Genomic DNA, 27,724 nt, shown 5'->3' on the forward strand with positions numbered 1-27,724 from the left:
TCTGGTTAGCCTTACTGATTAGAGGTTTTCTTACGGCTACACAGCTGTTCAATCCCAACCCCTTGAGTTCCCTTCGCATTGTGCGTGTGGAAATGCTTTTGCGTTCACAATTAAACATACTCCTAAGTTCTGCTGTTGTTTTTCTTCGATTTGATTTGACCAAACGTTTAAGTAATCGCCGATCACGATCATTCAGGATTTATTTCCGACCACATTTCCTCCTGGAAGACGATGGTTCCCCAAGATCCTTCCAGTTTTTAATGATGCGTTGGACAGTTCTTAACCCAATTCTAGTAGTTTCTGCAATCTCCTTAGATGTTTTCTCTGCTTGATGCATGCCAATGATTTGACCCTTCTTAAACAGACTAACGTCTTTTCCACGACCACAGGATGTGTCTTTTGCCATGGTTGTTTAAGAAATGAGGAGTTACTCATTGCATCAGCTGGGGTTAAATAACTTGTTGCCAGCTGAAAGATAATCGCCTATGCAGTACTTATCCAATAGGAGGCTTGTACCTATTTGCTTAGTTAAATCCAGGTGGCGACTTTTTTTTTGGCCAGGCAGTGTATAATACACTTATAGTGGGGAATTTTCAGGCAGTGTAGGTATTGTCAAAAGAGGAAGAAAAATCCACTTTTATTAAAATCGGAGATACCCAAAGAAAATACTACCACAGCAAAAATAAATAAATACCTTGGTCTTAGATTCTGGGTGCCAGGAAACCAGATGGCAATCTGTTTGTTTATATAAATACTGGGCTAAGATAATTGGTAAAAAAGGACTTCAAATGTCAGTGTGTGTTTGCCTTTTAAAGTGCTCTTACAAAGCATCAAACAGAAATGTACAGAGAGATTTGCGAGGACAAACATAGTCTTCTTTCTGTCTGGCCTTGATTTAGTTTTAAAAATAGATTTAAAATGTCCAGGATATCAAGAAACAGGATTTTAGATATTTATTATAGTAATCAAACTAGTTGTCAGAAACTGAAGTCAGTAACAAACTGCACACTACATTCAGCCTCTGAGAATGCTACCTTTCAGCCACTTTAACCGGTAATGTATTCAGAGAGCAGCCAGAGGAGTAGCACCACTTTAAAAGCTCCAACACACAAAAGCAAATCCATCTACATTTAAAAGAATTCACATACACACACACACACACACGCACACCCACCTCCCACACCACTATCCGCTCACTCCTGAAGTTGATTATGGCACACTGTGACTCAGCGGGAGGGGGGTCATGGTTGAACAACTTCATGTTTTCAGCTGTTGTGACTTCATGGAAGAACAACAGGATGGTGGAGTAGCTCTAAATATACTGAGAATAGATTTACGTAACGCATCAAGAGAGGTTTGTTTTTAACGCTTTCATTGGTCATCTTCAGATGAGTTCAATTATCGTAATACCGGTAGTTTCTGCTAACAGAACAGACTTCAGATATGTACACAAAACATCAGTGTCTTAACATTTTTTAAACCAACACTGCATCTTTTCTGCTGCGTCACAGCACATCAGACTCTGGTGGAAACAGAGAACGGAAATGGAAATGTAAGGTGCAGAGACACCATCCAGCAGGAAGCAGAGCACTGCAAAGCGTATGGTGTCTGCTTCACTGCAGACCATCACTGAAGTCATATGTAAGCCCCTAATGAACCTCCTGCTGTAGCAACCTGGTCCACCGACCAGCACCATTAGTATTACTGATAACATGCAGAGAACTGGGGTTTTAGTACTGAACTGTGACCATGAACCACATGTTTACTAGTTCTCATGCTGTAGAAAATGGACAAATCCAGCATGATAGCATCCAACACTGACAACATACTATTGTAAGAGTAACCTAATGTTTTGTCAATGTAAAAATAACAATCTTTAAACCTGAAGGGTCCAGTAGGTTCGAAAAAATTATGGATATTTTGACCCCATTTCATCTGGTTGTTTCATATCTGACAAAGTCTAAATCTACAAAATTGTGAAGACTCAAAAATAACCTCATTATTCCTCTGTTCAGTAGTAAAAGAATTAGCTTCTATGGTTAATAATAAAGCAAGTACAGTAAAACACATAATACTCCATTCATGTGTTAAAAAATGTGTCAATTAAAAAGATTTTGTTGACAAGGACAGCCAAAAACTAGTCAGAAACTATAGCATACTATTGCAGTTCATCATCAAAGACAAAATTATGCAAATTTCAAAAAAGAAATATGGTTTTAGCATCAGCAGCAATATAATGAAATGAAATAAATTTTAGAAATGTTGATAACTTTTGCCCTTCATTTCTTGGCTACATTACTCAAGCTTCATTTAGGTTTATGACTATTTATCTGTGTACAACTCTCTTCACTTACACCTTCAGCTATTGCATGACTCAGTAGAACCCAGAGTCCGATTACAGAAAATAGGAGCTCAGATCTTAACATTGACAGTGTAAAACTCCCATCTGTTGTTTTTCTAAAACTGTAAAGCCATTTTAACTGTGAATTTATGGTTACAGACTTTACAATATTATTTTTACAATTGCCACATGACAAATCCTGGCTCCCTCAGTAAAAAACATACTGGGGTTTATTTTTGATTGTGTAAGAATAACTAACTCATAAATGTAAGATAGTAAGTAGGTATTTTTGGATGATATGACATTACCCCATAAAACCTTCATAACTTTTGAACCTTTTTCCCATAACAAACATCTTTTTATTGGTCTCATGAAAAATGAAATTAAAAACCAAGTGTATACTTGTAAAGTGGAAAGAATAGCAAACATGATTTCCACATTTTTTCCAAATAAACTAGTGAGAAGTGTGACATGTAACCAAATTCAGCCCCTTTACCTTTAATACCAAACGGATATAAAAAGGGATATTAATACTTTTGCAAGACAGACTACTGCTAATTTGTGCATCAATTACACATCCTTATCTTGTTTGAATCACATTGCTTTTTTAATGTACTGTAAAATTTAGAGTAGAGGGAAAGAAAGGATTTAATTAATCCTGAAGAATAGTTTCAAGATGGTTTCACAGCGCAAAGTTTGAACACTATTATGCTGAATTAAGCTGATCAGAATGCGCTTACACTTCCCACAGCAGTAAAGGGTGCAAGATCTAGAGATCTGCTTTAATATGATTATTTGATTTGCAAACTGAATCTCCTGTTGTCTACTGTAGAGGTACCAAATTTAGCAGCAGTGCGTGGCCAAGTGCCTTTCTGTGAACACAGCCTTGGAGTGTCCACAGTCACTGTATTCCCAGAAAGACAGCTTCAGCCCACTACACCAAACTAAAGCTCTTCTATTATTACATTACACCACCTAAAACAGCAACTAAATCCCATGGTGTTTCAGAAAAAGCTGCAGCAGGAAGTGTCACAGCTGCATGGTGATGATCTGGTTTAAACAGATTTTTATGCAGGGTAACCCTTGTGTTCACACAAGCAGATGTAAAATTGATTAAAAAGACTGTAGGCGATTCTCAGAAATTATGCAGAAGTGAATTAAATGCATTTAAAAGTCCACAATTCTTGCTTGCAGCATCTCCTAATGTGGTGATGAAAAGAGACCTAAATTCGTCCTGTACCTCACCTTGTCTCTCAGATGATGTTCTGCTGCATCGATGTTCAGTGGGTCATCAAAGTTCAGCAGGTCCTGCAGAAGAAGAGGTAAATTAAGGGAAGGCCCGATTAAAAATAACCACAATAATAACGAAAGGGCCAAAGCAGTGATGTTGAGTCAAACATTGAAAAACATACATCACTTCTAAACTATTTGTGCCTAGAGGCTGTTCAATGTTCTGTCATTTTATTAGCATACTTTCAGGACTCAGCTCTTCATTCTGTGGGTCAAATGTTGTTAATTAGGAAAAGCTGTCATGGGAAATAAAATCTACTTCAACACCACCAACTGTGTGTAATGTCACCGCAGCGCCTGTCACTGCGACAAACAAAACGGTTTAATAACACAGTCGCCTTAGCGACGCCACACACAAGAGATGCAGGCGTGCTATTAAAGAGATAAAAAGAGAGGACGGCCTGGGAGGTTATTTCCTAATAAAGCGGTAAGATCACAATTATCACCATGAACACAGTGCTAACCTCAGGGTAAGTACAGATATTTTCGACAGAGAATTAATAAAAAGTCTACTTAAATATGTATATTAAATATCAGTTGTGGTAAAGTATACTTGATTTATTACGTAACATATTTGTCTCATTTCAGGTAGTTTTTATGTCGCCTTTCGAATTGTTCCATTACTTCATCACAAAGATATATTTTTAATAAATGAATTGTATCAGTAATGTTCCTTTTATCATTTTCTTTTCACGAGAAATATAAAGTATAACTGCATACCCTAAGGAGAGGTGGCAGTAGCGAGCTTCCTGAGCCAGCTGGAGTCTCCAAAACATGGCTTGCACTTTTCTCGCTTCGACCTCGAAGTTACATCAAAGTGTTCTTCATAACGAGATACATGATTTCCCCGAAGTCAGAATTTATGGTCTCAGTACATCTTTAAAGAGGGATTAACAGTGACCTTGTTTATTTGGATCTGACTTTAGAATAACTCCATGTAAATACAATAAGAAACTTTGGCAGTGAAGATTTTACTGGGGTCAAAAAATATTCCATGACTGAATATCTGGAGTAATCCATTTTAACACCTCTTCAGAGACCTGTTTAGGGTCCATTCAGCAGAAACTACAGCATTATGTCACAATTTGGCTACGGATGGTTGAAATTAGAGTTAAATGTGTCAATTTTATCATCAAAAAAAGTAAAAGTTTTACTTACAGTAAACAAGGAGTTCAATCCCCAGACCACATCCTAGAAAAGACGAGAAGAAATGATTTCTCAGATAATGCATTAAAATGTATGCTTACTCTTCTATAACCGCCATGCTACAAATGTAAAGTTAAATTAACATTTCTGTGCTTTTAGTTCTAATTTCTACCACTAGGTTTACAAGTAGGGCAGCACAATTAAAAAAAAAGCAAACAATTCCAGTATAATTACTGAATATCATGAGAACAATATGGACTGCAATCAACCCACACTTTCCTCTTCTCTATCCTGATAATGGCAGTCATCACAATTCCTCTTGAGCTCGATAAACTCTATTTAAAGTGTGGGGTAACATGGGTAATGTGAGTTAATCTCACAAAAGACATCGGCGCATGCATGAATTCACAGACTAAATAAATAGTTGTGGGCTACTGTGTGCTGTTTGGATTTAAGGCCTGAAAGTCGGAACTGGAAATAAACTGTTTCATAATGATGAAAGCCATATTGGACTTTGTGGTCAAAATTGTTGATTATAAATTGATTTAAAAATTGAGGATACATTTCAATAGATTTTCTTACTTGGGACTCAGTTAATCTTACATCCACGAGCAAATGGAGCCACAATAAAACCTGTTAAGCATAATCAGTTTTGAAAACATGTTTACTTTGATTAGTTAAAGCCTGCTAATTAACACTGCATGCCGTAGGAGCAATTAAGACAAGCTGTGTATATAGACAAGGACGATCTACAGATGTTACTTGTGCCAAAGAAGAGTCCACTTACACATTGTTTTTCAAAAGGCTAAGTTTCATTAATATGCAGCACAAGTAAAGCAGTAACCTTCAGAGGTGTGTCTTCAACAGCTCGCTTAAAACAAAACATCATCTTGTCCATTTCTGTTATTAAATGACCCACAGGTCCTGTGGGTTCTGGCTTGTTTTTCAAGCTAGCAGCAACTACAGGTGACAGGACTTCAACACAGAACAACAAAACAGCTTTTCATTTCCCTTTTAGCTTTTATTATCCTGACATTTCTATTCGCAGAGACAGTTCAGACAGATGCAATTAATTTCCCAGCATTGATCAAGAATGAAAATAAAGACAAATAGAAAACTAATATCCTCCAGTTTTGCTTCAATACAAAGTAGCTCATTTTTTAATTGACAATTACTTTTAATGTTCAGAAGCTTTTCCAAGTCACTTCTCATTCATTCCATATTGATTTACTCCATTTACATTCTAAGAAGCAACAATGATTCTTGAATGGTTTCAGCTTTAGAAGAGTTGTTCTGAACATCTGTTTTGTGCTGTCAACAATGGAAGTAAACAACAGTTATTCTGTGGGAAATTTCACGTTAAATGAGACAGATGTTGTTTTGTTTTGTTTTTTTAATTCCTGCATGCGTTCAGGCATGCATATTGAATAAACACACTTAAATAACAAGAGATTATTGTCAAGAGATTGGTTAGATAAAATACCACATGGAAATTGCTGACATTAGACTGAAACAAGCTCTCAATTTAGTTGAACTCAGTTTAGCTATTGGCATTAAAAATAACTAAAGCTACTAAGCAGCAGAGAACTATCTAGAACTGGCTCTAAACAGATTATTTAAATCATGCTGGACATGCAACTTTCATAAACATCTCCTCCCCAGGACTCATGTGCACAAACCAATCAATCAGAATGAGAATAAAAACATTGCAGATCATAACAATCCATGATATCTCATTAAAGTTCCCTCTTCAATCTGAGCTCAAAATCTTGTTTAAAAAAAACAAGTTTTATGTATAATAAAATAAAACTAATAATGTAAAATAAAACTGACAAACGTTACATTTGTATGTCACAATCACAAAAAATCACATAGTAAACCAGAATCAAGTTCTCCAAATCTAGAAAATTTATCAAATGTTTTCTGTTTCTGAGTATATATTTTTCACACCAGTGTTGTCAGTTTTATAACGTAAAAAAAATTAATAAGACAAGCAGAATGAGCTCAGATTAAAGAACATTCGATATGCAGTATGCATGTCTTAAGAAGGAAAATAAGTTTGTGCTTCATGTGTGGGTTGCGTGGAGAAGAGTGGTGACCAGAGAACAGGGACAAACCACCCACTCAACACACATTCTGCTTAGCAGCTTTTGCACCTTTGTTTTTTTTTCCCCACATATTTTTGTGCACGCTCTGACACTGGATGACGCACCTGCACTCAAGCTCAACCGCTCACACACCTATGACCACATCCACACCTATCTTTGACTAAACACTGGAGAGGTTTTCCAGAATAATAGCTGACAGTAAAGGCAACACATTTATGTTGCTGATGTCTAAATAACTTTATCAGTTTCTTGGTTGTGTATTAAAAGGTTTTGACTCAAATTTCTTTACAGTGTTACTGATGGCTGTGACCATTTGGCAGAATAATAGGCTGAACCAGCACAAGTATTCTCACATTATCATCCGTTCACCCCTGTGCTGTACAGTGAGCATGCAGTTTTTAGTTTTTGCTTAGTGGATTATAGACAAAAATCTTAAATTTTCCATTTGCTGTACATTTTCAAGCAGTGTTTTTGATTTTAAAGAAAAAAGGAGAAACCAAAAATCACACTGTGCTCATTTTAGAGAGAAGCTCTTTTCTCCTGACAGATCCTTCAAACAAGCCATGCTTGTTTAGTTTTTTATAATTGTACTGTCATCTAACTGAGGCTTACAGTATTTCTGGGATTTTTTTTCTGATTTCTTTGAAAGTTCCTACGCATGTCAGTAAAAAGATGTGAATAATTTCTGACAAAACCATTCTTCATTTTGAATTAATTTGTGTTACACAACGAAAAACACAATATGGATGTATATAGTGAATTCAAATAAGAGGTATAGAAATACTTTTATGGAAACTCTAAATTGGGTCATTTTCACATATCTGGTAATATAAACAGTCAGTTCATTTAAAACCTTAATTCAGGTGATATTGGAAGACAATGGATGTTTATCAAACCTGTGAATACTCTCAGCTTTATTTCCCAAAGCCCTATTATGACACTTAGTGAATGTGTTATTATTGGGTTTTGTTTGAAACTTCTGAAACACATTTTTAGTGCCAAGGTAAAGGATCACTCTGAAATATTTGCGTAAAATTTGCTTATTCACAGGTTTATTCAATATATTCTAAATAAATTGAGCTTTGGATTCTGAAATACCTCGGCACAATGCTAATTGACAAGTTATTGGAAGGCATTTGCAAAGCAGCCAATCCAGGAGCACCATTCACTTTCCTCGGCTGAATCCCCAAGAGTAGAGATAACAAAGATTGTGGATGTTAGCTTTGGTAGTTCTAAAATTGTTTCCACTATGCATATCAATGCATCTTAAGGTACGTTTGGCATGTGAACTATTAAAGTAGGCAGTTACAAGAGTTTGTAGAGGGGGTATCAAGTTTCAGCTTTTCGTGGATGGCTGCAGTCCCTAAACCCCATAACACTGGAGGTCCACTGTATCCAAGTCCCAAAGGGTTGAGAAATATCCATCACAATTAGAGCTAGCAGGAAAAAAAGGAATCCTTGTTCAAATAAACATGAAGTAAAAGCAGATGCAGTTCATTATAGCCCCCTTGTGAATTCTGGTGACCTTTCAATCCCAGAGGCTCTAATGGAAGGTCAGACAAAAGGGAAACAGATAGCTGAAAAAACAGCAGTACCTGTAAATGTGAGGATATGTTATATATATTTGAACTGAGTAGCAAGAATTGTTTCATGTAGACTAAAGTGAAACAAATATACAATGTCACAGCTATGAAACTATTATGTTTACATATAATACCAATCAATTTAGCAAATAAATAAATAAATTCACTTGTAATTTCTTTTTAGAGATAATCACGTCTCTTTCAAAACTATTGTTATTGTTGACAATTATTTTATGCACTTGATATATTCAACATTTTAAACTATAATCTTTCAAACAATAGAAAACTCAAGAGAAAGTTGCTTTGTCTGAAACTATAAGAAAAGTGAGGACAAAATAGTGGAAAACTCCCAAATCATAAACTCTAAAATTTTGACAAAAAAAGTTACTTTGGAGGTCGTCATAGATAGTTTGTATTCAAGGAGAAAACCAGCGCAGATACTGAGGAGAATGTTGATCTTGTCTTGGGTCTCTTTGGAAAAAAACAGCCAGTTTTAGCATGGAGGGCAGAGCTCCTTCCTTGTATAACATAGTTTAAAGTCGTAGTTTCTATCAGAGGTAATTTTCATCAAATCCTAAGTGAAGATCGAAGAGAGTGTCCTTGCTTTAAACCTCTGACTATTCTTTAACAGCTTGAAAAGGAGAGCTTGACTGAACAGTAACTTGAAAACTCAATGAACTCTTTTAAATGCAAGTGAAAAAGTTTCCATTTTTAAGTTTACCTTAAACAACCCAGTGATAAGGTGGGAACAGATCCATAGAAAGCATCATGCCTTTACTTTCTGCTAAATGTCAAATACAGCAGTTTAGCAAAGCAACAGTGGCTCATTATATAAGAGGTGTCACTGTCAATAGCATTGCTTCTGGTATTTCAGGTAGCAGGAGGCTTACAATGCCATAATTACAACAAATATTAAGCCATTGCGGCAAGGAACCTCGCTCTCAAAGCTAAATGGGCTCCTCTGTTTCATCCTCTGAACATAAAAAAGTCTTACAAGAGAAGGTGATCTGAAGGTCACTGTAGACAGAAGCCCAAATTTAACTTTTAATTTGAAAGTTCACAACAAAATTGGGACAAATGAAAATGTTTTCAAAGCAAAAATTCAAAATATTCTGAGCCTGTTATGAACTTTAACAACACTTTACAGTCAATCGCAAACGTCAACACAACCCTTTTAAAATACCAGCATTTTTTGACTTGGAATAAATTAGTCAATAATAAATAATATAAATTAATATATTTTTACCTTTAAAGTGACATTTATCCTGTATACCTCAATTGACAAACACGCTCAACGTGGAAGGAAAATAATGCTTGGTTTATTTCAGTTTTGGTTTATTTGTATTTAGCCTCCTTCATTCTGATATACCAAGACAGCTACAACAGAACAGTTTAGATAAAAATAAATTTGTATATCAGAATGGTTCATACTTGTGTCTAATATAGATTTTAATGGTACCAGTTTTCAGAAACTCTTCAAATCCTTTAAGATACGTAACTTATAACCACAATAAATGCATTTTACCTTTAATGTTCTAGTTGGTGCCCAACCTGTGCCGTCAATTGAATGTTCTCTCAATAAGCTGCAGAAAAAAAGAGACATGCAGGTCACACTATACTCTGTTTTCTAATTATATTAGGAATATCAACCAATTCCTGCTGGTGCTCAAACTAATTATGAAGGAACAAACTCCCTTAGAAAACTACAATTACAGCACCAGTAAGGTAATTTCCTTTTTTAATAGAAGAAAATGAGTTAGGACCTCTCTACAGAATACCAATTAAAACAGCCTAAACTACACTGCCTGGCCAAAAAAAAAGTTGCCACCTGGATTTAACTAAGCAAATAGGTACAAGCCTCCTATTGGATAAGTACTGCATAGGCGATTATCTTTCAGCTGGCAACAAGTTATTTAACCCCAGCTGATGCAATGAGTAACTCCTCATTTCTTAAACAACCATGGCAAAAGACACATCCTGTGGTCGTGGAAAAGACGTTAGTCTGTTTAAGAAGGGTCAAATCATTGGCATGCATCAAGCAGAGAAAACATCTAAGGAGATTGCAGAAACTACTAGAATTGGGTTAAGAACTGTCCAACGCATCATTAAAAACTGGAAGGATGGTGGGGAACCATCGTCTTCCAGGAAGAAATGTGGTCGGAAAAAAATCCTGAATGATCGTGATCGGCGATTACTTAAACGCTTGGTCAAACCAAATCGAGGAAAAACAACAGCAGAACTCAGGAGTATGTTTAATTGTGAACGCAAAAGCATTTCCACACGCACAATGCGAAGGGAACTCAAGGGGTTGGGATTGAACAGCTGTGTAGCCGTAAGAAAACCTCTAATCAGTAAGGCTAACCAGAAAAAAAGGCTTCAGTTTGCTAGGGAGCATAAAGGTTGGACTCTGGAGGAATGGAAGAGGGTCATGTGGTCTGATGAGTCCAGATTTACCCTGTTCCAGAGTGATGGGCGCATCAGGGTAAGAAGAGAGGCGGGTGAAGTGATGCACCCATCATGCCTAGTGCCTACTGTACAAGCCTGTGGGGGCAGTGCTATGATCTGGGGTTGCTGCAGTTGGTCAGGTCTAGGTTCAGCAACATTGTGTGCCCAAAGAATGAGGTCAGCTGACTACCTGAATATACTGAATGACCAGGTTATTCCATCAATGGATTTTGTCTTCCCAAATGGAACGGGCATATTCCAAGATGACAATGCCATGATTCATCGGGCTCACATTGTGAAAGAGTGGTTCAGGGAGCATGAGACATCTTTTTCACACATGGATTGGCCACCACAGAGTCCAGACCTTAACCCCATTGAGAATCTTTGGGATGTGCTGGAGAAGGCTTTGCGCAGTGGTCAGACTCTCCCATCATCAATACAAGATCTTGGTGAAAGATTAATGCAACACTGGATGGAAATAAATCTTGTGACACTGCAGAAGCTTATTGAAACAATGCCACAGCGAATGCGGGCTGTAATCAAAACTAAAGGCGGTCCAACAAAATATTAGAGAGTGTGACCATTTTTTGGTGGCGACTTTTTTTTTGGCCAGGCAGTGTATAAGGAAAAAAGTGACAAAATGGTAAAAAGCCATAGAGGAATACCTCAAACAGATCTCTCCATTTTCTGTGATATTCGGATGCCATATTCTGGTCAGACATCTGACTTTAGGAGGCTGGAAAAAAATATAGAAAAAGCAAGAAATTAAAAGTGTATTAGACCTTTGACTATATGGTTTATGGAGGACATAATGAGTTATAACAGAACAGCGGTATTTCAATGGAAGGTTTGTCATTGGTCACAATCACACAACAACAATTTCATATCAGTATTTGGCATGGACAACATCATCTAAGGGTGGTCTGGATAATCTAATACCACCTTTGGATTGTGGAATAGAGTCTCCAGAGATTCAGTTCCCCAGCAGAAACCAGTTGATTTTTATCTGGAAAGTTAAACACAGGCTCTTTGTTGTGATCTTTGAACCTTTCCTCAACAGATTATTCCTCAGGATCTTCTGATGTCCCACTGAGAGAAAGCAATGGTATGGGGGAAGCTTCTGCCATGTGTGCAACTGGTCACTAAATATATTTAAATCTGTGTCAAAATTTCATTAATTCATGCACATTTCCCTGTGACCAAAATTTGGTTTCAATGACATTAGCCATTTGTCTCTTCTGCCTGGTTAACTTCTTGATCAATTTATGTTAATTTCTAAACAGAGAAAGAGAAAGATGCTAAAAAAGTTTAAAAGAAACTCTCAATAGTGGTTAGGATGGAGCAAAGTAAGTAGGAAGTAAAGAGCAAAGTGTGACCTCTGGAAAGGCAGTGAAAAGAGGTTTATATTGATTGTCTGCATACACCACAGCCTCACTGCACCAATTTACTATTTTTATAAGTCCTGACCTAGCATTCTAGGCCAGCAGTTCCATGGGTTTTGCTCTTCTTCCAATATTACTAAAACAAGAGATGTGAGTTCATCTGGGTTGTGTTTTCACTTAAATACAGTATTGTAAATATACAGTGCTAGAATGTCAGCATGTTAATGGTTTTAGTTGGTATTTCTTTTAAAATTTCTATTAAAATCAAGTATGATAGGAATAATTATTTAATATATGATCATTACAATTTGCAACGTCATTTCTACATTGTTGCATCAAACAAACTGCTTCTTTTATTTCTTCAGAAATAAGTTTTTATCTTGCACATCTCTTGTGAAAGTTCAAGTAGTGAAATCTCTTACAGATCAAACAACTACTATCTTGCATATCAGCTAAAGCAAGATCCTGCAGTGGATACCAAGACTTCTTTTAGTGTCTTGCTGTCTTCTTTCAGGGTGGACTTCCTTGGATGGCTATTAGCAGTTGCTTTCAATTAGGGTCTTTTTTTCAGCTTTAATTGTTTACAAAAATTATATGAATTTCTCATAGTTGTTATGATTTAAGGTAAACATCCACATTTCCAAATATGTTTGAAAAAGACTTGACAGCCTTTCTGAATTTTTCACATGAAGGTAAAAAGCCAAAACCTAAACATCTGAAATAAAATATTAATAACTACTCACCACCATGTTATAGGCTTCAGGGACATCTATTTCAAACTGAAACCTTCCACTTTGGTAATAACCCTCATCTGAGGAGAGAAAAAGAGCAATTATTGACAGACAGACACAAATGTGTGTCTCTTACAACAACAAAAAATCCCTGTTGAAAAAGCATTCTATTATTATCCAGTAATTATGAAAATTAAGTGTTCCTTCATCTTCAAGAGATTAGACAATGTGAACTAAAAACTGGTTTTATGCGACTAAAGTAAAAAAAACAAAAAAAAAAATTAATCAGCTCCCATCCAAAGCTCTTTCTTCTTAAATAGTTGCCCACCAGAATTGATCTCTTTAGAATTGGACTAACAAACAGTTATTGTGGTAATTACTGTTTTACAGCATTGAAACATTAAGAATAAGTGAACATGTTTATTTCAGTAAATCTATTTGTGTTTATTTTGCCAGATTTAAGGGATCCTGCAGTACCAACATCATTATTTGAAACACAAGAGCAAGTTCTGCTTTAACAAGACATTTCATTATGATCATTTACATTTAATAACTTTCAAAACCTGAGTAATGCAGTACATTGGATCTAAAGAGGGCTATGCATTGATACAAGCCACAACATTGTTTCTAATTGCTAATTAATCATCTTGGGTTTTTTTGTTTGTTAGGTTCAGCTATCAACACACACAAACACACACAGTACTTCTCTTTCCTGAGTCTAAAAAACTATTCTTCTTAATTAGCCGAATTAAATTTACCATTTTGTTTTTCTTTTGAAATTAATCTGGTTAATCCCCAAACATGCGTTATTCCGAAGTGGGGTGCGCCTTATTTTGTCTTTTCTCAATTTTCTTGAGTAGTTTTGGTGTTTTTGTACCTAAACAAGAAGGCAGCGGCTGCCACAAGATGTTATATACCAACCTTTACTTCATACCCACCATGGAGGCATTTAATACCAAACAGCCTTCTCTTTGCTACGATCTAAACATAATATTTTAGAAATAAATGTGAAATCAAAGTCAAAGTCCGGTTTATTGTCAATGCATCACATGTACTTGACATACAAATAATAAAAGTTGCATTTCTTGTTGTAGTTTTTTAGTTAGCGGTACCCACCACTGCTCCATGAAGTATTAAATTCAAGATTTTGAGGTTGTCATTTTCATAACATCTTTTATATCAAATTTTGTTTAGAAAAACTGTTTGCAAAGATTTGGATCTTCTTAAACTGGCACAGGATACAAACTGTGGAAATACAAGTATTTTCACACCCAAAGATCTGGAAAATACTAAAATTGCATTCTACACTTTTCAAGACTGTGCAGGAACCCAGAACATGTGTAAGTGGTAAGAAAATGAGAGACCAAAATGATCAAGAGACTACAAGTTTGATGGATGAACAAAAGAAGGAGCAAGAGGAAGGCACAAAACCATGAACATCCTCTGTATGACAGCTTCAGTAAGATGTAATGAACAATTCATGACTGTCTGCAGCAGGCAAGAACAATCAGACATCGTTGTTAAGAAACATTTGACTTTTAAAACTTTTACTGCTTACTCCTCAGGCTAGTGAGTAACAACGGTATTTTTACTGTAAGTTTCAATCTAACTGACTTTGATATTTATTGTTACTGAGAGCACTCTGCCGCTCATATTTATAAGAGAAACATTTGGCCCAAAGGCTGAAAATTTTTATCTTGAACTTAAAAAAAACATAACACAACACAATAAGACAGAGATCCAAAGAGAAGTGTATCTTTTTTGTATTTCTCCAAACAGAGACTTGTCTATTCAATAATTTTGTTTGAATTCAGCAAGACAAAAGAGAGGCAACAAAGCATTTAAATAATTCACACCCTTTATAAGTAAATCACACAAATCAAAAGAGGATTTATTGTGAAGACTTTCAAAATACTTCTACTTACCAACTAGAGGGGGGAAATCATTTTTAATAATAATAATATAAAAGAATAACATGCAATTTTTTAAAAATGAGTTCACGCTTAAGCAGATTTATGAAAAAATATGTCAAATCAAATGCGACACAACTTATCATCATTTAAGCAGGATATATTTCTAAAAGTTACAGACCAACACATCCTCTGCACTTTTGGTCTAAAAAGATGTAATCTTTGTATCTATCAGGCATAACTATGACTATAATTAAACATATTTTTCATCTTTTGTCCCATTTAACTAAAATACTTTAATTAGATGCAACCTCTTGCCGAGCCTTCTAAAAATACACTCCCTCTGCATCTCTATGGCGCAATATGCAAAACAATATGCCATTTATTGCCATGCAAAACAGCAGAAAGACACGTCCAGTACAGAGACACATCTAGTCTTCTGTCCAGTTTTTCTTTCATTAGTGCCCTTTTTATATTGTGAATAAAAGATGGGTCAGAACATGTTCACCTCGCAGGGTTGCTGGAGTCCCCATCCCTCAAAAACTCAGAGCCTGACGCCACAAATAAGAACCGTTTTAGTGAAAAAGGAAAACTAAACTGAGAGAAGTAGGAGGAGACATTTAAAACTGCAAACAAATGCATAAAACTGTATTTTTTCTCTTGTTTATTTTGCACAACCAGACAAAATACAAAAATAAGCCCATTTTCATGTTTGAACCAGAGTCTTCAGCTGTTCCATTTTTCACATGGGCTCCAAGCAAAACACAAAGAGGAAGTGGAACAATGTGCAAATGTAACAAGGAGTCTCCAGGGCCATTTAACTGCAAGTGTGCACCATTCTAAGGGCTGCTGCCTTACACACTTTTCTGCTGACCAGTATGATTCTTCAGACCCGCTCATCAATACTTGGATAGACCCAGTAACATGTGGTGTAAATTCCAGCACAAAAGCAGGACACAGAAAGCCCCATCCATCATCCAAGGTGCTGTGAAGGAAACATTGTTATTTCCACGCTGTACTTTGACAAACATGTCCTCCTCATTTTGTGCTTCCCTGCAAACAATCGTCTGTATTTCACGCTGTGAGAGCATGCTTCCAGCTGAAACCCCCCTCTGTGATGTTTTCCTGCATGCTTCTGAGTTCATGTGAGAAGACTGCTCAATAATAATTTAATAAAATAGACTCTGTTTGTGAATAAAACATCGAGCAAAAACATTTTTACCCATGAAGGTCTTTCCACAATTTACTATATTGTAGCCACCTGATGTGATTGATCACCAAGATATAAAAGACATAAATAATCCTTTTCTTTCAGAGAAAGCAGGTATTTCTGCTTGTCCATCTATTCATCCGAATAATTGATTTTCACAGCCCTGAACAATTTTAGTTAAACAGAAACAAAACTGCAAGAGTCAGCATGCAAATTCTTTAGTCTGTAATCTGGGTGCAGTGATGACTCAGACATGAACCTTCAGAGTCACATAAAGACTTTGTCACATAAAGACAAAGTCAGCCTTTTATCACATGAAGAACATTTCCAGGATTAAAGGACTAATGCCTCAGCAAGATCTAGAGAAACTCATCCATACGTTTATCTTTAGTTGCATTGATTACTGCAACAGTGTCTTTACAAGTCTGTCTAAAAACAACCCAGCTGATCCATAACGCTGCTGCTCATGTTCTCACGGAACAGCACCAAAATACATGAAAGATTTGTTGTTGTATCAACCTTCCAGACCCCTCAGGTCTTCTGGTTCTGGTCTGCTCTGCATCCCCAGAACCAGAACCAAACACGGAGAAGCAGCATTCAGCTTCTATGCACCACAAATCTGGAACCAACTTTCAGAAAACTGTAAAACAGCCGAAACACTGAGTTCCTTTAAATTAAGACTAAAATCCCATTCGTTTAGAGTTCCCTTTGATTATTAGTAAGTGGGAAATTTATCAATATATTTGATGTATGTTTGCTTGAAAATTTTGATGACAGCATTTGAAAAAGAATTACATGTATTGCTTGTTTCATATTTGGTGACTGTATGATGTTTTTATGATGTTAAGCACTTTGAACTGCATTGTTGCTGAAATGTGCAATACATTTCAGCAAATGTATTGCACATTTTCATTTTTGACTATTTCTTCCTTATTTACCCCAATTCTATCCAACACTGCAGCAGCATTTTGCTGAACCCATACGTAAATGCGTAACCCAAAGTGGTGGGTTGAATAAGAAAAGTTGAGATACAAGTATAGACCATAAACTCCAATATTACTCCCACCATGTGCTGTTCAAATGAAACAGAATGACATGATGTTACTAAGGAGTAGTAACATCATGTCTTGAATCCTCTGTCTTGAATCGGATGACTGAAAATGACAGGAATACTTATCTGTTTTAATGAGCAGAACAGAGGCAGTTTTGATTAAAACTGCATGTGAATAAAATCATTATGAGTCACTTATGGCACTCCTATTTGCTGCTCAAATAACGCTGAGCTAGAGTAAGCAGCCCATTGTAGCCCTGAGATATGTAAACGATAACAGGAGCATGAGAAAACAGAACAAAACGACACAAAGAGAAAACGCAAGAAAAGCATGCATGGCCGTAAGCTGTGTATTCTCTACAAAACAAGTCAACATGATTTTACCTTCAACACACAAGACAAACTAGACAGCCTGAGCCCCAGGGCAAGCTTTCCTATACTTTTGACTGTGGATAAAACTGATAAAACATCTACTGCAATTCAATTTAGAGAACTGAGACACACAAAAATGGCGATCAGCATCACAGACGCACATGATTTGATGTAATATTTTTCATTTGACTACTGGTTAGGATTACAAATCCTGTTCTATAAACACACACATGCCTCGCAGCAAGATCTGAAGTGCTTCTTATTAAATAACTTTTTACACTGTACTTGAAAATAAACACACCTGGTGAACTGATGAGTAAAGCGGAACAAAGTGCGTAACAACAGGAACAGAGTCCAAAACTGTGAGGTCTAAATCAGGAGGAGAGAGAAAGGAAGGCGGTGTGAACTGGGACGGCTGCGCCAGGGGAGGCAGTCTTTTTAAATAATTGAGTGAGTCTTTCTCTGAGAACTCAATCTCCATATCAATTCTTTTTAAAAGAACAAGACACCAATCCTTTTCACTAATCGCTGATCTTTGTGTTTTCTCCACAGATATTGCTTACAAAGTTCTTTCTGACAGCTAATCTGAAATCATGGTGCCAGTTTGAGTGACACAGAGGAGACAGAATCACAAATATGCAAGCGTAATTGAACAGAGAGGAGAGAAAGACTAATCTAGTTCTACTAAGGTTTTGCTGTGGAACAACCTAATTTCAGATCCTTAACAAGATCTTTTTACATAGGTGTGAGTTGATGATACCACCAAACCTTCTCTTGATCATTCTCACTTCAAGAGACCCAACATGAAGTCTCATAGTGGAAATATTTCCACTATTTCCCAGTAATCACACCACTAGCTGTCAACCGTCTATTTGATTTTCCTGGATCCCCTTCCAGCCAAGTAAAGATCTACCATCATGTCCCTAATGTCCTTTGACAGTTCTTATGGTCTGTCTGTGGTGGCCAAGAGGTTAAAACGGAATAAAATTATCCTCTGGACTGGTAGATTTTATACACATAAATTAGGGTGAGGAGCATCTACAAATTGCTATGTTTCCCTAACGAATGGGAGCGAATAATTGTTGTTCTGCTGTCGAAAAAACACAATTTTGCAATTGCGGTGTTTCCATTAAATAAGATCCATAATTAAAATCACATGAATAAGTAGCCAAAAAAACTACTTTATCCTAGTTCAAACACCTTTAGAGAAAAACTTGCTTTTTCGAATTTGGTATGTTTTCATTAAGCAAACTTATTTTGGTAATTCCACTTTGCAATAATATGATCAGTGGAAATGCAGCTAAAGATAAATTGATTTATGTGCAACATGAGTTCAGAGATAATCTGCAGAAGTTAGAATTCTGGTTCTTGCAAAATAAAACATAAATAAATAAATCCAATTATTTTCACCTCTCTTAATAACAAAATAATTCAGTCATACTTCAAAGATTGTGAACAATGTGTTGTCATTGGTAATAGTAAGACTATTTTTCTCAAAACTGAAACAGGAATCTCTTATGGAACTGTTTTACATCTGATCTTCTTCAGCCCATATATTAATAGTGACCCAGAAATCTGTCATTAAGTAAATTTGCAAATTTACACCAACTACAGTGCCATTTAAAAGCTGTAAAAGCTGTGAAGCAGCCAATGAAAAATTTAACAACACTTTACATAAAATACCAAGACTTAACGACTCCTCCTTAACCCATGATACAAAGAAAACAAAGTTTATGTTTTCAGTTACTAAAGCTTCATAATGGTCCTTGCATGTTCAGACCAACAGGAATGTCGTTGAACAAGCATCACAGAAAAAATATTAAGGAATAATTTTGAAAACTCAGCTAAATTCTAAAACCCATGTTACAAAAATCGGCAAAACTATAAGATTTAACATAAATTGTTTTAAAATGTTCATATTCAAAATGTTTTACTCTTAAGTTTTATTCCCTTTGCTGTCTGTGTTTTTAACTGTGCATGTTGTTAATATCTCTGCGTAATTAATTAATGACAGACAGACAGATATTTGTTCCCAGTTTCTAGTTTCTGCATAATACATTAACTGTTGGGCAGCTTTTTAAATGCAGGTAGTGGAGAAGGTAACACTGGGTTTAGGTTGTGTTACAGTTTCCCTGTGACAGGCAGGGAAGTGACAGGTAAGACAACCTCCAGAGACTTGAGTAATTCCACACTGGTATGTTTGTGTTGTTCGACACTTGATAGGTAGCCCACTTAGCCTGGAAGGCTGCTGAGCATGCACAATGGACTTCACTATGTGCTTATCAAAGTGTAACCGTAATATGGAAATACAGAGCAGGGCTCCAAGTGCCATTCAGTGAAAATGCGCACACAAAATTAGAAACAAAACAGCGAACGGATGCACTTTCACTCTCGGCAACATACCGAGAGTCCTAACCTGAAGAAAAATCTTTATTCTCTTTATATTAAAATCCCTTGTGTACAACATGAGTGTATGTGGAAGTTTACCGCAATTTATCAGTCCAAACTTTCAGTTATGCAGATTAAATTGAAATATACGATATCTGCATTTCTGATTATATTTGACAAGTTGCAAAATGAGGTTTTTCTTACCAGGAGACACAGCCAGCTGAAAGTGATGCAGCTTATTCTCATCTGGGAAACTGGCTTTGCATGTACCTGCACACAGTAAAAACAACGGCGAAACAGAGAATGACAGCTGTCAGCATTTAGACTGAAAAGTTTGAATCATAACAGTAATATGCCTTTGTGGTGTAAAAATCTGCACATATTTAAAAGTTTTATCTTTATTAAAGCCAATTTAACCCCCAGATTATCCCTATTGTCAGCAATGAAAACGAGATTTATAGATTGCCTATAGGTATCCCCGTGGCACCACATTCCCCCCTAGTGTTCAAAGATCAGTACTGCAAGCTGAATGAATAAGAGCAATTATGTTGATATATTTGACCATTTAAAGACATCCAATATTTACTTAAGTTGAACTGTTATGGGCGCCATCATGAAAATGGATAAACACAAAGCTGAACCTCTACTTTATTCCAAAAAAGATTGAAGAAAAAGAGTGTTCGCCATTAATAACCCCTCATAACTCAAAAAGGCTAAATGTTTTTACTGGGGCACAGTTTTGATATGGAGTCAGAGTGGGGCCATGAATCCTTGAATGTCAAAGAGGCTGTCAGCATGTTTTACCACCCCAGTGTCACTTCAACCCCAATTCATAGTAAAACTGCCATTTTCTTCTCTTGCTACTTACATTTTGTACCTCTAAACAAACCAGTTAGTACCAAACTATTTATAACCAATTATTCTCAGTAATTCTAACTGACCTAAACAAGAGAAGTTTGGTCTGATTTAACTTCAGACAGTAAAAAAGGGTGTAAGTGTCTTTTTATTTGGTGTAGGTGAAATTCTGGTTTCAGCTGTAAGTATTTTCCTGTATCACAGAGATCAATATTCCAGAAAAATTGCACAAATATTCTGTATAATTTAATCTAATTGTATAAAATATACTGAAACTGTGCGTTATACCTCGTTATCATTTAGTTTGAGCCAGTTGACTCATGTAACATGTCAGATAATAAATTATTCTTTTATTATGGTATTTTAGGATACCATAGAAAGTAATAAGTCCCTACAGACTTACTGTCCACATCTTGACGCTATTAATTTAGTTTTGTATTCGTTAAGGATTAAAGTGACGAGGGCAGTTGCTGTGCAGAAATGAAGAACATCAGTCTTTTGAAAGAAATCATGTTGAATGCAATAAGTTTACAGTAGATTTCCCAAGATTCCAAAAAGCATCAGTTCAAGTAAAAGGTGACTCCCATCTCAAAGTATTAAAGTAAAGATGAAGAGCATATGTGAGCTCTGACAGCCATGTCCCTTAACTCAGAAAGAATTGATGATGTTTTTATTCTGCTCTCAGTTTCAGTGACTCTGCCTTAGGCAGAATGTGGAGCGGTAAAATATGTGGCACACTTACTAGGGAGATTGGCTTCAAGTTCTGCAACTTCTGTTGGGACAAAATAAGAACAATGAGTTAGAACAAAACAAGTTAAACATTCTGGATCTGTGAGTAGATCCTCAGTGGGTACATTTGATTTAAAATAAACAGATGTGGAGCGTCTCTTTCTATAACCATCGCTCTGTTGAGCTTGATGGGGATTATTCCTTTGTGTGTTGCGGTTCCTGAAGATTCAAAGTGTTTGGAACGGTGTGTAATTAGGCCAACAGCACAGAGAACTAACACTCCCACTCTTCTGGTTCATAAACGAAGTTTTTCCACATAATATCAAATGTGGGAACTGAATAAGAAAGGAAAAAAATGTCTTGCATGCAGCATAATGTTTTAGCAGAAAAAAAAACTGACTGGTGCAGTGGGACAAAAGATGAAAGTAAGAGCAGAAAAAAAGGATGAAAAGCAGGAAAACAGCAGAGAGTTGATTTGCTGATGCTGGCTCTGGTTATTAGGTTCTGTTTTGTTAAACATATTTTCAGCCACTAAAGGAAAAAAAAATCTTTGTTTCTCTGGGCCCTATATGCTGTTGTTGTCATTTGATAAGATGTATCTATTTTTATTCATAAAAGTACAGCTATTATGAATAAATCTAATTAAATTGATTCTCAGTGGAAAATATTTTTTGGTTTGCTCTTCTTTTTTTTTTTATTTCTCTTCCTCCCACCTACAGGAGAAAGCTAATTAACAGCTCCCCAGCAGAGAGCTATTGTTTCACCTAATGAAGCTAGCAATATGCAGCAGACATTGAAATTATACATTTGTTTATAAACTACAGTCATCTGTGATAAACTTTCTAATAACAAAAACGTCATACACTTTCCAAAAAGACATAAATATATTTCCTCAAAATAAAGTATTAATTCATTTGCTTTAAACATTTTATTATTTACTCACTTATTTAGTAAAATGTCTATTTATTTACATATTAACTTATAAATATATGTACTTATTTGGACATTTTAACCTGTTTTTTTAATTTTATATCAATATTTGTTAGTTTTTTTTATGTACTTATGTACATAAACACTTGTATATATATTAGATAACTTATTTGTTAAATTAATTTAGCTAAAATACATTAAATAGTAAAGGTCTGTATTTTAATATGCCTTTAGTTTTTATGCCTTTAAATATTTACTTCAATATTTAGAAGAGTTCTTATTTACTTAAAGAAACAAATATTGTTTTATTTATTTCCTTGATTAATTATTTACTAATTCTATTCACTTATTTAAAAAATTAAAATTAAATTAAATCAAATGTTATTTATTTATTCAATTTACATCTCAAGTCTATGTTTTACTTCTGGAAGAACAGGTGTTACTTCATTGAAACAATTTCAAATTTTAGGCAACAAAATCTAAATCCTTTACTGAAAGCCCTTAGAACCTGTATGACGTTACTTCTTACAGTAATCACTGATTTACAAGTGAATGCATAGGCTAATGCATAGAGCAGGTAAAGGGTATAAGTAGAAAAGGAAACATAATTATAATAAAAGAGTCAAATATTTCAAGAGATAAGAAGCTTATTGAGCTGAGCCCATAAAAATAAAAAAATTGCAATAACAGACAAAACAGTCAGAAAGCCTATTATTTATGATGATCAGGAACAATTACCCCTTTTAAGTGTGGCTATGTTTGTGGTTTTACTGTAGCCAGATGAACTTGCTGAAAAGTTATTGGTTATTTTATTGTTTCTTGAGAGCATTTCTCATTAGACAAGCCTTGCTCATATTATAAGAAAATAAGGTAAAATTTTAAAACCCAATGAAAAGACAAAAGCAAAAATAAAACCTAAAAATAAAAAAACAACATAAATACGAATACTTGAAACAGATATGTCCAATTTCTTGTGTTTTATTATTAACAATTTATAGTCAAACCTGCAGAGGTTTTAAGATGGAAGGAACTGGCTCTTTAAATTTTGAAAGGCCAATATCTCTGTTGTGACTTCAGGTTAGGTTTGTCCAAAATATACCTGTTTATTTCTAAGTATATCTGGAAGCTTGGAAGCTCCTTAACACAAGCAAGTAGCTTCTGCTAAGGAGTTAAAAAGGAGAAGACAGTCTTTCTTTGCTGTCAAAGTGAGAGCCGCTCCTCTAATATAGACCGACTGTAGGTTAAGCAACAAGAAACAGAAGAGTTGTGGCCACCTTTGGTGAGGAGGCGATCTCTGATGGAGACCCTGTGGGTGGAGTCAGAGGCTCCAGAGGCACGGCCTGTCTTTCCCCCATCGTCCTTCTTCAACTTGCTGGCCAGTGTAAGCATGGCTAAGCTGCTCCGTCTGCTCTACACCACTCTGCGTCCGCTGCTTAGATGTCTACAGATAGAACAAATCAAAACACACAACGGTCCATTTTATTGTTGTCCACATACAAATAATTAAAGGTAAAGACAAGTCGCAATTTGATAGATGATTAATTAGTTCAACAAAAACTGACTTGATGTTGAAAATAGGCCTGTCGCAATAAAAAATAAATTAATTAATCACATTATAAATTAAAATGGGCTCAATAATCACAAAAAGGCAGTTTTGCCTGTTTTTTTTCTAGTTGGAAATTATAAATATAGAGTAGAGTTGTAGAAAAGTATCTGTCCTCTTACAGATTTCTTTGATGTTGTTGTTGTCACACTTGAAAAAATAAGAAAATGTATTTTCTGAATGAGAATGCAAGCCATTTCCGCTCAATGTGACAAAAATAATTGCCCTTAAATGTAATAACTGGTTGTCACCCTATTTCTCGCACTGAAGAAGTTTAAAAAAATTAAAGGTTAGATTTTTCTAAATTTTTTTCAGTGTGAGAGAGGTTGCAAGTACAAGGGAACAAGAAGCTTCTGTGAATTGTTCTTTTCCTTCTGCAGCACTCACTCTCTGAGGCGTAACGTCACGCTCTGAAGGGAAAAGACTTCTTTCCGTTTTACTTGACGCATGATAAGTTTTAACAACTTCTTCCTCAAATGCATCATGAATTTTCTGATTTGCCATTACAGTCCCTTTTTGGAAGTAACAGATTCAAAACTAGTTGTTAAGATTCTTCATTTTCTTGCATCTGGTTGTGAATTCTATCAGTTTCTCTGCCTCCAGCGGTCCTGCAGGGTATGATGTGAACACAGGCTGCTTTTTAGCAGATATGCTGACAAAGCTGCTAATTTGCCAACAAAGAAGAGAAACTGTAACAAAGTCTGCAGCTCAATGTGCCACTGGTAAGAATAGCAGGGGAAAGTGTGGGTTCCGCTTCTGTTTAAGTCAGACAAAAATACAAACTCAGTATGTATGCAGACACCTGGTGCAACAGGAGCACAATTTCTAATTGAAGAGGTAGCTTAAGATGAATAAGCAGTTTTAAAAAAGTTTCACAGTTTTAAAAAACATAAAAGTCACAATTCTTGCATAACTGCTGCCTGAATATTAAGAGGTGAAGATTAAACATCTTCTGTAACTGTCTACATGTTCTCTTAAAATGTGTCTGTTGTTTCTGGAAGCAATAAAGATAAAAACTCAGAGGAGATTAAGACTGTTTCTCCAGCCGTTATCATACAGCAGTCTCAGAGTATCAGCTACAATACAGATGTACCAATTTACCCAGTGACACTTCCCTTTTGTGGTTCACACAGGCTGAACAAAGGTGTGTCAGAATCACACCCCAACCACTGAGTACACACAATCCATCTATTGTAATCTATTGTACAACAGGTTTGTACAATAGATCTGCAGGTACAAACTTTCTGGCAACAATTCGCCATGTTAAATCAGCCAATCAAAAGTAGATGGGTAAGTAAATCTTAATTATATAAACTCAGAAAACCTCCTACTGTGAATAAGAAGATCAATGGCGGACAGTTGTAACTTTCCAATGCTTCCTTTCCAAAGTAAGTAATAAACAAAAGGCTCAGCTGTTCAGTGCAATTAAAATAATGGGTCAGCTTTTCAACAGCAGCGACGGGAAAGCCGGTCAGAGTTGATGATGGAGATAAATACAGGACAATCCTTGAAGAAAAGCGGTTAGAGGATGGGGTAGAAGTTCCTCAACGACCCGAAACATAAAGTCAGAGCTACAATGGAAGAGTTTCAATCGAAGCAAATCTACCTCTGGAAAAAATGAAGAGACCACTGAACTGAACCCCATTGAAAACCTCATGGTTATTCCACCAAATATTGATTTCTGAACTCTTCTTGAGTTAAAACATTAATATTGTTGTTTTAATCCATGTATTTTTTGTTATTTTGACCATTTCTCATTTTCTGCATATAAATACTAAATTTTTGCTTGAAATTTAGGAGACATGTTGTTAGTAGTTCATAGAATAAAAGAACAATGTTCATATTACTCAAACATATATCTATACAACGTAAAATCAAAGAAACTAAGAATTTTAAGTGGTTCCTTAATTTTTTCCAGAGCTTTGTATATTACAATGGCCCGGTACAAATCCAGACATAAACCCATTTGAGAATCTATGGCAAGACTTGAAAAATCAACGTTCACAGACACTCCTTCCAACCCGGCTGAGTTTGACGTACAATGAGGAAACATTTCAGTCTCTACATCAGCAAAACAGGTACAAATCAAACCCAAACGCCTCGCAGCCGTAACTGCAGCAAGAGGTTGTCCCACAAAGTCAAAACGTCTGATTTTTATTTGTAAAAACAGGGAGTGCTTCATATCCAATTTACCCATTACTGATACTTAAGTGGTGTGTTTGCTTATACAAAGCACTGTACGTTCTTCCCAGAATATTAAATGTCATGCAGCTACTTGGTGTGCGAAGCTCTAATTAATGGGTGGGGGTATTTACAGTAATCTGTGCAGGGAGAAGCAAAGTGAAGCTATCAGTTGACAGTGAGGCCATGAAATGTGTGTCACTGAGACCAAGTCAAAGCCCACCTGCCTCATCTGTCACTCACCACTCTGACATGTTTCCCTAACACACACTACCGTGGCTGTTGGTCAAACTGCTGCAGGGGGTAACAACAGGTTTGTGCAACAATGTTTCCAAGCAGCTAAAAACTGAAACAAGCTAACATATTTCTTTGTATAGCTTCCAATTCCTGTGATATTTAAAATATTTGGTCAAGCTCCAAGTTTCTAAATGGCTGTCGAAGTTTGGGCTGTGATTCTTCACCAGTCCAGACCATATCATTAACTATCTTCATATTTACAGACATGGATATAGTAATAATGGTAATGACTGCAGCTTGACTGGCATAAAAAACAGTAAATAGAATCCAGAAGAGATAAAGATGCCATCTTTGAGGGAACTAAAAATCTGTACTAACAAATCTTACAAATAAAATATTTAATCTTGATCAAAACGCAATTAATTTTTATGAAGGTCAAGTGAAAAGCTTGAAAAATCCATCTTTAAACTCAGCAAAGACTGTCACGGCTTGAAGCTGTGTTTTCACCTAGTAGTATTGCAAAGTTTATTTACTCTAAATGTACTATTATCTGGATAGATCAATGCGAAAATACTTGTTATTAAATATATGGAAATTTTCTTACGATACTAGGCTAGTGTCATAAAACTATACCTTAAATGGATTTTACAGTATGGCTGCAGTTAATATTTATATTAAAAGGTTCTTGAATTGGGATGAATCCAGGTCAGTTGGTCTCAGGTCCAGGGTCCAAGATCAAAGCCTACCAGGTTTTTAACTCATTGAAACTGTTCTTTCAAAGAGTTAAATCATCAGTTATTTAAGAACCTGATGATTATTTACACAGGAAATCTGAGGAGAAGGAGGTGTGCTACCAGTGATCTTCCTGTGTGAAACAGGAAATGAAACAAATAAAAACAGAGCTCCCAACCAGGGCAGTAAATGAACACAAGAGCAAGGCAGTGTGAAAACTGATGAATAAAAGAAGTTTTTAATGCTTTTGAAATTGTAGTTGCTTTAAGACAGTAGAGGTCTGCCTTGGTTTTAGGTCCTCTTAAACAAGCCTTTACTTTCTCCCACCAGGACAAGCTAATCTGGCTTACCAAGATGCCGAGAAAGCTATACACAACAGCAGATAATATATGAACCACTTATAACCTAACAAAACCTCACTTCAACACCTCTGAGTCATCCATTTATCACTTAAAACAATTTTAAAAAACGACATTTCTCTGGATTCCAATACTACATTC

The 27,724-nt window shown here is 35.9% G+C and overlaps 1 protein-coding gene across 1 annotated transcript in view; it reads right to left on the reverse strand.

The window, feature by feature from the left end:
* ube2f (ubiquitin-conjugating enzyme E2F (putative)) overlaps window positions 1–27,724 on the reverse strand; it is a 42,630-nt gene that overhangs the window by 13,353 nt on the left and 1,553 nt on the right. The window contains exons 2-9 of the mRNA XM_032568314.1: window positions 23,746–23,912; window positions 21,555–21,584; window positions 20,162–20,227; window positions 13,039–13,106; window positions 11,579–11,649; window positions 9,994–10,051; window positions 4,790–4,822; window positions 3,587–3,649 (exon numbers count right to left, since the gene is read on the reverse strand). Of these exons, the coding sequence (XP_032424205.1) occupies window positions 3,587–3,649; window positions 4,790–4,822; window positions 9,994–10,051; window positions 11,579–11,649; window positions 13,039–13,106; window positions 20,162–20,227; window positions 21,555–21,584; window positions 23,746–23,860 (504 nt within the window). The 5' untranslated portion in view covers window positions 23,861–23,912. The remainder of the gene's footprint in view (window positions 1–3,586; window positions 3,650–4,789; window positions 4,823–9,993; window positions 10,052–11,578; window positions 11,650–13,038; window positions 13,107–20,161; window positions 20,228–21,554; window positions 21,585–23,745; window positions 23,913–27,724) is intronic.

The sequence above is a fragment of the Xiphophorus hellerii genome, chromosome 7, assembly GCF_003331165.1.
Source record: "Xiphophorus hellerii strain 12219 chromosome 7, Xiphophorus_hellerii-4.1, whole genome shotgun sequence".
Classification (NCBI taxonomy): Eukaryota; Metazoa; Chordata; class Actinopteri; order Cyprinodontiformes; family Poeciliidae; genus Xiphophorus; species Xiphophorus hellerii.